We start from the raw sequence: 11,074 nt of genomic DNA, 5'->3' as shown, positions 1-11,074 counted from the left end.
TTTTTGCAAAAAAAAAATAAAGTTACATAATATACATTTTCCATGCAACTTAATTTTTTAAAATATTTTTACTATTTTTTTTATTAGATTTGATTATATTATCAAAAAATATATTTTTTTAGATAGAAACAACACAACCTAATTATTTTTATCAACTTTCTCAAAAAAAATTATATAGTTATTCTTATCAACTTTTTCTCTATTGTTTTATTAATTTTTTAGATAAATACAAAAGCTTAATTGTAGATATGAAATTTTTTAGGTTTTTCTTTATTCTTATCTTCTCCTTTTGTAATATATCTTCTTCTTTGTGAAATAAAAATCATGCCAAATTGTGAATCCCCGAATCCCCAAGGAAACGCCTCTTCCTCTAGCTACGAAAGTATGTATTTCTTTTCTTTTCTTTTCCATTTTTCTTTTCACAAAGCTGCATTCTAATTCATGAGTAAGGAGCAATAAATTCAATGATAATAATAAATAGAGCATTTTGGTAAATCTATAAATGTTATTTTCTATGGGTGTATGTCTTTGGTATGTGTATACATATATATTGCGTCTTATATTGTTTATAGGACCTTTTGTTTTCTATACTTTGTGTTGTCTTACTCTTATTATGAGCTAGAAACCTAGAATTTGCATTTTATGAATTTGGAAGGACAAATTTTTAAACTCTTTTAAGAAATGTAGATTCATATGTTGGCTAACTTTCTAAATCATGAGTTATTCTCTTTTGATAAATAATTCTCATATATATATATATATATATAGAGAGAGAGAGAGAGAGAGAGAGAGAGAGAGAGAGAGAGAGAGAGAGAGAGAAACACACATGTTGTGGTGGTTACCTAATGATGTACAATATAATTTATTCAAACACACTATATTTATTATGTATTAGGATAATTAATTTAGAGTTTCAAGTTTCTCACTACTTAATTAGTAGAGTATTTCATAAATAAACCCCATTTTTTTACATTCAATTCTAATTAAAATAAGTTTTCATTTTTTATAATCTATATTTAACATCAAAATATATATTTTAATTTATATATGATTTTTTATCTAAGACATTTAATTCACATGTGATTTTTTTTATTAAACCGTGCATCGCACGGGCATAATACTAGTATATTATAAAATAGACTTTCTTGTCTCTAAACGTCCCGCAAAAATCAAAATATGAATAACTAATCACCTCCAATAAATCAATATGTGTGTAAGTCAACTGATAATAATTGGGGTTAAATTTAATTGAAGAACTTTTTTTTTTTAGAAACATTTAATTGAAGAATTTAAATATTATTTAAGGATTTGTATCTAAGTATTAATCATCATAATATTATACTTAGAAGAATAACTTCTTTTTTAACAAGAGTCACTTTTGTGGGAGAAAATGGGCAAATGCCCCTTTCAAAAAAAAAATCCAGCATTTTGCTCCCTTTCTTAAACTAATTAGGGAAATATCCCTCTTTTGAAACTCGATTTTCTCAAAATCAAGTTATTAAAAAAAAAAAAAATTATGGAGCTCTATAGTGGCGTTTTAAGGAGCCTATAGTGACATTTTAAGGACTTATAGTGGTGTTTTTTAACTCAATCTTCATAAAGTCGAGTTACATGCAATTTTTTTTCTTTTTTTTTACCTATAACTCGACTTCATGGAAATCGAGTTACAAAACGCCACTATAGGTCCTTAAAACGTCACTATAGGTTACTTAAAAACGCTACTATAGGACTTAACTCGATTTTAAAAAAATCGAGTTTTAAAAGATGGGCATTTCCCTATTAGTTTGAGAAAGAGGGCAAAATACTGGATTGTTTTTTTAAAAAGGGCAAAGGCCAATTTTTTCCCACTTTTGTGGCTCCGTACTTTGCAGGCACACAAATTTTTTTTTTTTAAAAAGTCAAATTTGTAGGAAATGGACGTGATGCATTTTTCCCCCATAAATATTATAGAATTTGAATTTATAATATTCGCTCAATAATAATTGTTTTTTATTATCATGTCACAACACTTAATGGTTTTTTGATGTAGTCAAGGTTTGAATCTAGGTGTCTTGTTCAACAATAAGAAACTTTAACAATTATATTTCTGAGATAAGAAGATATTAGGTGAGGAGAAGTTGGATTCAACTATAGACATAGAACACTGCAAAAAATGTCATTACTCCTAGTCATTAGATTTTACCAATTATTTGGTAATAAGCGATGGACGATTATCAATAAAATATTCCTAAAAATTATGGTGGACAACCTCCAAACTCCAAAGATAATGCGTCAGTCTTCTTTATAAAAAAATGGTATGTAGTTCTGTAAAAATGATTCTTGTGTTGGGGTACAAGTGATAACAAAAAGACCGTCGTTTGTTGAGAAAATGACGTTCATTTATGGGATGCAATGAATGATATGCCCTTTCCTCCACTATCTACCAGCTCCTCTAAGAAGCCCTCTCTCTCTCTCTCTCTCACACAGTTATTACTGCAAAGCCAGTCTTGGTTAATGAACGTAAGAGTTAACTCAAGACCTCCCCAATTAACACGCCAGTAGTGGCAGGTCAAGTACTGTTACGTGATTCATGTGCGCTTGAAAAAGAAGAATAATATGCCTAAGTGCAAAGCGTATTATAAGCCAATGTGAGGAAGAGAAAGGGAAGTTGAAGAGATAGGCCCTTTCCTCCACTATCTACCAGCTCCTCTAAGAAGCCCTCTCTCTCTCTCTCTCTCACACAGTTATTACTGCAAAGCCAGTCTTGGTTAATGAACGTAAGAGTTAACTCAAGACCTCCCCAATTAACACGCCAGTAGTGGCAGGTCAAGTACTGTTACGTGATTCATGTGCGCTTGAAAAAGAAGAATAATATGCCTAAGTGCAAAGCGTATTATAAGCCAATGTGAGGAAGAGAAAGGGAAGTTGAAGAGATAGGTTTGGGAGAATCAGAAATTGCACCATAGAAGAATGAGAGGAAGTCTAGATGGGTCAAGTTGAGGACCTTGGTTTACACTATAAGTCTATAAGCCAAGACAGTCGCTCAAATTTTGGTGTCTTATCTCCCTGATTTCATGGTTCATGCATGTTCTGCAACCCTGACCCCTCATCTTGACCGCCCAAATAATCCCCCCCAAAGTCAGTCACTCAATTTGTAAATAAAGCATCAAACACATTAAAGTTCATGAATTGAGTTTAGTATCAGGAACAGAGTCTTCCACTTTGGACAGCAAAAATATTTCGTTTAATACCCTATAAATATCTTCAGATTGAGGGTGTGATCCATCAGCAACCAAAAATTCATAAAACTCACCCTCGACCTCTATCAAGCTACTACCAGGAGTTTTCTTAACCCCTCTCTCTCTCATCATACTTCTAACCATCCTTACATCACCCCATCTTCTCTCATGAGCACAAATATTTGCAAGCAATGAATAGATACCACTATCTTCAGGATCCAAGTCTAAAAGCTTAAAGGCAGAAAGCTTACCCACCTCAACATTCCCATGCATTCTACAAGCATTAAGAAGGGCGCCCCATGCAGCTACACTTGCTTCCATAGGCATTTTTGTTATTAATTCATAAGCTTCTTCTAGTAGCCCCACTCGACCAAATAAATCAATCATGCAAGCATAGTGTTCAACCGTTGGTTCTATCCCAAAATTTCTTTTCATACTTTTGAAATATTCTCGACCTACAGAAACCAAACCACCATGACTGCAAGCCGATAAGACACCCACAAATGTGATTTCATCAGGCTTAAATCCCATATTAATCATCTCATCGAAAAGGACAAGGGCTTTTGTAGCATGTCCATGAGAAGCATATCCAGCAATCATGGAATTCCAAGAAACCAAATCTCTCTCCACCATTTCGTTAAAAATCATTGCAGCTGCATCAATACTCCCACATTTAGCATACATGTCAATAAATGCATTTGCCAGGATCACACTAGGTTGAATCCGCTTTTGATTAATATAGTAGTGGTGAATCCATTGACCCAAATCCAAAGAACCCAGTTGACCGCAAGCAGAGAGCACACAGACCAATGTGTTCTCTATTGGATGCAAACCAACTCCCACCAAGTTACGAAACAACTTCAATGCTTCCTCTGGTTGATTATTCTGAGAATAACCTGCAATCATTGCATTCCAAGAGACCACATTTTTTTCAGGCATGGCATCAAAAAACTTCCTTGCTAAATCCAACTCACCAAACTTAGCATACCCATTAACCATAATAGTCCATGAAAACACATCTCTAATTTTCATGTCATCAAAAACCTCCCTAGCAGCAACCAAGCAACCACATTTTACATACATATCCAACATAGCGTTTTGCAAATTCAGGCTATAATTAACGTTCCTCTTTTTTATATACTCATGGATACTTTTTCCCATAGTTAAGTCCCCCTTTAGGGAGCACGCTGAAAGTACAGCAATCATAGTAACCTCATTTGGCTCAACATCACTCATTACCATTGAATTAAACAATTTCAATGCCTCCTCCGAACAATTATGCACCACATATCCATCAATCATCGAGGTCCACGTAACAACATCTCTTTCAAAACTTTGATCAAACACCTCACGTGCAAAATTCAAACACCCACATTCAGCATAAAAATGAACCAACCCATTTCTCACTACTAAATCCGAATCAAAACCCATCTTCCAAATCCAACAGTGAACTGATTCCCCCTCTAAAACTGTACAAAACTGCTCGCACGCCTTGAGCGCAAAAACAAAGCTCCGGCGATCCATTTCGACGCATTCTCGAGCCATTTGACGAAAAAATGAAAACCCAATGGTGGGAATTTTGGCTTTACAGTAGCCCCTGATCATAGTGTTCCACATATAAGTATTAGGTCTTTCAATCTGAGAAAAAAGCACACGGGCATATTGAATGTCACCAGAATCAGCCAAAGCGCAAAATGCTAGGACTCGGCTGACAGGGAAAGTGTGAGTGATGAGGGCAGTGCGGGTCATGTGGGCTTGAATTTGTTTGAGTTGGAGCATGGTGGTGCAGGACTCCATGATTAGCAGAGTTGGGTTGGTGATGATCACGTTGGTGGTTGAGTTCCATTTGGCTTTGTTGGTGGAAATTGAAGAGAATGGCCTGAGGCTGAGAGAGTGGAGGTGTAGTTGAGATATGAGAGTGAGAGCAGAGAGGAGTAGTGAGATCGAGTTTTGAGAAGGAAGAAGGGGTTTCATGTGAAGCTCGAATATTTGGCTTCAAAATGCATAACGAAGTACTAGTATAGTACAGCCATTCAGCAACAAAAAGCTTGTCAATTAGTCGTTAGGGGTTTCCTTCTTTTTTTTTTCTTTTTTTTGTTTTTGGAGCTGGTTATATATAATTTTATATATATATATATATTTTTTAACGATTTTTTTTTATATAGTCCTTTATTAATGTGGAAGATGCTGTTCATTTAACTCAACTGGTAAAATCTCTAATGGTTAAATAATTGATGTTTTGGTCGGATGATAAATAGCTATTACCAAAAGTGGACTCTATAAGTTGAAATTCTCTAAAAATATATATATATATATATGCGGAGGATGCGAAACTTGCTAATGTACAAGATGTCCTAATTTTGTTTTAATTATGATTTATGCAGTACAACTATTTCTATTTCATTTTTGTTTTATTGTACTTATGTATTTTACATTAAATAGATTAGAACAGCACCATTCTAGTATGAGCAAAACTTTCGTATTATATTATGTAATATGTGTGTGTATATATATATTTATATATTTTGATAACGTATTATGTCATATGTATACCTTTATAGTTGGGAAACCACTTTTATAAATGACTAAAAACTGAAATGGCTTTATGGGTGAAGAGGGGTTGTATTTTACAGTCAACGGGTAAAATAATTTCCGTTTGACCCAATTTTCTATAGGTACCAAACACACAGATTGGTGTAAAATAATTTCCTGAAATCCTTTTCAGGCGAAACAAACGCAGACTAAGTCTTTAAAGTACATCTAATATAAGAAATGTTGCAAGCTCTCATATAATTAAGAATCTAAGATTTAAAATACAATATCAAATTCAGGGTTGGAGAAGGTGAATAGAAAGACACTTGAAAAGATGTAATGCCATACAAAAGCTTCATAAGATTTTCAAAAATGCTGTTAAGTGTTGAAAATAAATTAACAGACTGACTGATTTAGTAGAACATGGAAAAGTGTAAAAATAGAAACCAAAATAGTGTCAATATTTTGCCAAAATTGAGAAAATTTCAATTGAACATGGTGTGTAACAGGTTGCCAGAAAATAGACCATGATGCTAATCCAATTTGAGCTTTTTGCAGGTTAAACTGAAGCCATACAGATCAAGTGACTTGGCTCCATCTCCTTCAATCTGTTCTTTTACAAAATTGCATGTTGTTCGAGCAAGGCTTTAGAATTTACTATTTAGAACGCTAAGTGGGTCAACTTCATTTGACAGAAGTTTGCTATGTCTCAGCATGCCTTTATGGCTTGGTTGACCACCTATAATCGATTTGCTGCTTGGCGGAATCAAGGTTATTCGTTGAAAAGGGAAAGCATGAAGTCACGTGTTAGTAGATTGGCATTTGTCGATATTGTCTATCATCTATGGATTCAAAGAACTTCTTGGATTTATGGCAATTTGGCATTCGAATCCTCCCTAATGAGAGTATTTTAAATGTCACTACTTACTAGAAACGATGTGTGATTCTTCGATTGGTGGGAAATATGAAGTTCAATGATTCTTTGTAAGACAGACTCTAGTGTGCCTTATGAAGAGTATGTGTCTATCCTTTGTTGAGTTTGCTCTTTGAGTATGCTTGTTAAATTGGTATCGTGTTTTCAATAAAACGAGAGATTTGTATTTTTAAACAAATCCAAATTTAGAATAGCTACGCAAACTTGTCTTTCTCTTTCCATATTTTTAAGTAAGTGTATCGAAATTGACTGAATTGAACCGAATTAGACCAAATGGACCAAAGTGGATCAAATTGGACCGAAATGCTATAATAATGTAATTCAATGGGAGCATAGGAACATTAAATGTTATGCTTCAACTTTTAGTTTTCAATAAAATACACCACCACACACCCTTGGTGCGATGGTCACTCCATAAGTATAAGTGCTTGTGAGGTGTGGGAGGCAAAGGCCGGGGTTTAAGACTCTAGAAGAAAGTTTCACACACATACATACATAGATTATGTTAGAATATAATTTCTATCTTGTATAAAAAAAATACAATTTATTCATAAAAATTAAAAAATAAATAAAAGGCCCCTTGAGGTCAATGATTGTCTATAATTAATTATGGAGCAAGAAGTGATAATTAATGAGTATATCTCTTCATTACATTCCATGAAAGTCTTAAGGAAGAATTAAGATGCAAGAAAAGGCTTTAGGAATACTCATTATTACAAAATATTATTTCATATAGAACCTAATAATCTCCATTATCGGAGTAGTAACATAGGATTTAAGCCTATAATGTTAGCTCCAAAATTATTGTTTTTTTATTGTTGGATTGGTATCAATTAATCTTTTTGCTGTCTCACAAGTGAGATACAAATCCAAGTCCCTTATTTGAGAACAGTAAATTTTATTAATTGAAGTAATTGAAATCCATGAGTAGTAAGTATTATTCAAAAAAAAAAAAAAAAAAAGACATCTACGGAAAATGACGTCATTAGAGCATACATGGAAGAATTCTTGATTTAATTTTGTCGACTTGTATTTGGAAAAGTTACACCTGGCAACCCATGCATGCAAGGGCCAACGAGAGTGGCACCAAAAATTAATTTTTATTTTTATTTTCTTTTCTAGTACTATTTAATATCCATTTTTACGAATCATTTATTGTCTTAAACTATTTGTGAAGAATATTAAATAAAATAAAATGAGGGAAAAAAAAACACAACTGCATTTTTTTTCCCATATATAAACTATTTAATCTCTTGATTTCCTCTATTGCCATTCGATTGGATCTAGTTGTGGCATTCCGTATAATCAAGGATGTATATGTGAAGCCTTTCAGGGGAAAAAAACCCTAATTGATTTGGGATTTAACCTTGGTGTAAATCTAAAAGGGGAAGATAAAAGTTTCGATTTGTAAGTCAAATTTATACTAAGAAATCTATGATGAAGCCCTTCACAAAGCGTCGATCAATGATTTCAAATGATTCTACGAATCAAGAACAGAGAGAAATTGGGCAAAAGTAACATATGTTAAACAGCATTTTATTTAACATTTTGAAAAGTAACATATGTTAAACATCGTTTTTTTTTTTTTTTTTCAATATCTAATCTTGTTTTTGTATGATCCCCGAAAAACCCTTTTATTTTGAGGTATACATAATTTTTAATTGGATTTGTTTGTGGCATTATGTATAATCAAGGAGCTATGTTAAGCCTTTTGAAAGAAATTAATCCATTAGAGAATTAAAGTTGGTGTAAATCTTTTAAGATAAAGCTTTATATCATTCTTAAGTGTGAATTTTATATTTAGGGAAGCTATGATGAAACCCTTCACAAAGCGTTGAAGTTCGAAATTGACAAGAGTGAACCTAAAAGATTGCCACGGAAGATGCTCACACTGTGGAGGAGTTCTTGCAGGTTGCGTTTGGGTATGTGGTGTGGGTTTGAATTGGAAAGATCATGTTGTGATTGACAAGAGGTATTTTAGGCCTACTGAGGTTGATAACCTTAAGGGAGACGGAAGCAGAGGTAAGAAAGTTCTTGGTTGGAAGCCATGATCAGCTTGGGTCTTTCCAATTTTTGCTTCAGATCCGCAACAATGGGGTTTAGAAATGATTCTATTTAAGGGGTTCTTAGAGCTGATATAGTTTTCAATTCAGTAATTTATATCGATAGTGTTTTCAGATGTTACTGTTATCATGTTATGCATTGTTTGAATATCTGTAATTCGGTTCTAGCAAGTCCCATACGTGTTCTTCTTATTTTGCTTCTTGGAGTCACAATGTGGATGGGATGGATAAGATCATATTTTTTTCCTGGGAAGTTCGAGATCTTGCAATTTTGAACACTGGAGCCTTTTTGGAGATGTTGGATCTGATCACTTTTGATTCGCAGGAATGTAGTTTTTGATTTCCAGGGGCAAGGGAATGGCGTTCCCCTTAGTTTCCTTTTTTCTTTTTCATTTTTGTAATTAACTTATTTCAGTAAAATTAAGAAATTAAAAAAAAACACACACACACACAAATGGTGTAGTCTTGGTTTAGTTAACTGTAGGACCAGGAGTTAACTGAAGGACAACGAAAGATTGAATTGACAAAATTTAAACCTTAGAGGACTGAAATGACAAAACTAAACTTAAATGACTGAAATGACAAAAGTTAAAACTTAGAGGACCAATTTTAGATTTTAGCCTCTCTTTTTTTAACGATTTTTTTTACATAGTTCTTTATTAATGCAGAGGATGCGGTAGGTTTCAGTTAACTCAATTGGTAAAGTCTATGATGGTTGAATAATTGGTATTTTGGTCTGATGATAAATAGCTATTATTAGAAGTGGACGCTATAGGTTGAAATTCTCTCCAATAAATAAATGAAGAAGATGCTAAACTTGCTAATGTACAAAATGTACTAATCTTTGTTTAATTATGAAGTACAATTATTTCTATTTCATTTTTCTTTATAAAAAAATAAATAAAATTTTCTTTCATTTTTGTTTTATTGTACTAATGTATTTTACATTAAATAGATTAGAATAGCACCATTCTAGTATGAGCAAAACTTTCATATTATATTATGCAATATGTGTGTGTATATATATATATATATATATATATTTTTTTTTTTTTTGATAACGTATTATGTCATATGTATACCTTTATAGTTGGGAAACCACTTTTATAAATGACTAAGTCTTTAAAGTACATCTAATATAAGAAATGTTGCAAGCTCTCATATAATTAAGAATCTAAGATTTAAAATACAATATCAAATTCAGGATTGGAGAAGGTGAATAGAAAGACACTTGAAAAGATGTGATGCCATACAAAAGCTTCATAAGATTTTCAAAAACGCTGTTTAGTGTTGAAAATAAATTAACAGACTATATAAGGACTGATTTAGTAGAACATGGAAAAGTGTAAAATAGAAACCAAAATAGCATCAATATTTTGCCAAAATTGATTAAATTTCAATTGAACATGTTGTGTAATAGGTTGCCATAAAATATTCCTTGACGCTAATCCAATTTGAGCTTAATTTTCTAGGTTAAACTGAAGCAAGACAGATCAAGTGACTTGGCTCCACCTCCTTCAATCAGTTCTCTTACAAAATTGCCTATTGTTTGAGCAAGGCATTAGAATTTACTATTTAGAAGGCTTAGTGGGTCAACTTCATTTGACAGGAGTTCGCTATGTCTCAGCATGCCTTTATGGCTTGGTTGACCACCTATGATCGATTTGCTGCTTGGTAGTATCAAGGTTATTCGTTGAAAAGGGAAAGCATGAAGTCATGTGTTAGCAGATTGGCATTCGTCGATATTGTCTATCATCTATGGATTCAAAGAACTTCTTGGATTTACGGCAATTTGGCATTCGAATCCTCTCTAATAAGGTGTGATTCTTCAATTGGTGGGAAATATGAAGTTCAATGACTCTTTGTAAGACAAACTTTGGTGTGCCTCATGGAGAGTCTATGTGTCTATCCTTAGTTGAGTTTGCTTTTAGAGTATGCTTGTTAAATTGGTATCGTGTTTTCAATAAAACGAGAGATCTGTATTTTTAAACAAATTCAAATTTAGAATAGCTACTCTCAATGCAAATTTGTCTTCTTCTTTTTTTTCCATATTTTTAAGTAAGTGTATCAAAATTGACTGAATTGAACTGAATTAGACCAAAATGGACAAAAATGCTATAATAATGTGGTTCAAAAGGAGCATAGGAACATTAAATATTATGCTTCGACTTTTAGTTTTCAATAAAATACAATTTATTCATAAAAAATTAAAAAAATAAATAAAAGGCCCTTGAGGATAATGATTGTCTATAATTAATTATGGAGCAAAATTTTAAAAATAATGAGTATATCTCTTCATTACATTCCATGAAAGTCTTAAGGAAGAA

General features: G+C 32.8%; 1 protein-coding gene across 1 annotated transcript; it reads right to left on the bottom strand.

Moving 5' to 3' along the window:
• Positions 1 to 2,795: 2,795 nt before the first annotated feature.
• Positions 2,796 to 5,274, bottom strand: LOC115970957 (pentatricopeptide repeat-containing protein At2g22410, mitochondrial-like). The gene has a single exon (XM_031090598.1). The coding sequence runs from the start codon at positions 5,190 to 5,192 to the stop codon at positions 3,162 to 3,164; it is 2,031 nt and encodes a 676-aa protein (XP_030946458.1). The 5' UTR covers positions 5,193 to 5,274; the 3' UTR covers positions 2,796 to 3,161.
• Positions 5,275 to 11,074: the final 5,800 nt, after the last annotated feature.

The sequence above is a fragment of the Quercus lobata genome, chromosome 12 (genome assembly GCF_001633185.2).
Source record: "Quercus lobata isolate SW786 chromosome 12, ValleyOak3.0 Primary Assembly, whole genome shotgun sequence".
NCBI classification, from domain to species: Eukaryota; Viridiplantae; Streptophyta; class Magnoliopsida; order Fagales; family Fagaceae; genus Quercus; species Quercus lobata.
This window is presented reverse-complemented; position numbering and strand designations above follow the sequence as displayed.

Excerpts from the sequence above, each read along its gene's own strand:
- LOC115970957 (XM_031090598.1), bottom strand. The coding sequence starts at position 5,192 with ATGAAACCCCTTCTTCCTTCTCAAAACTCGATCTCACTACTCCTCTCT.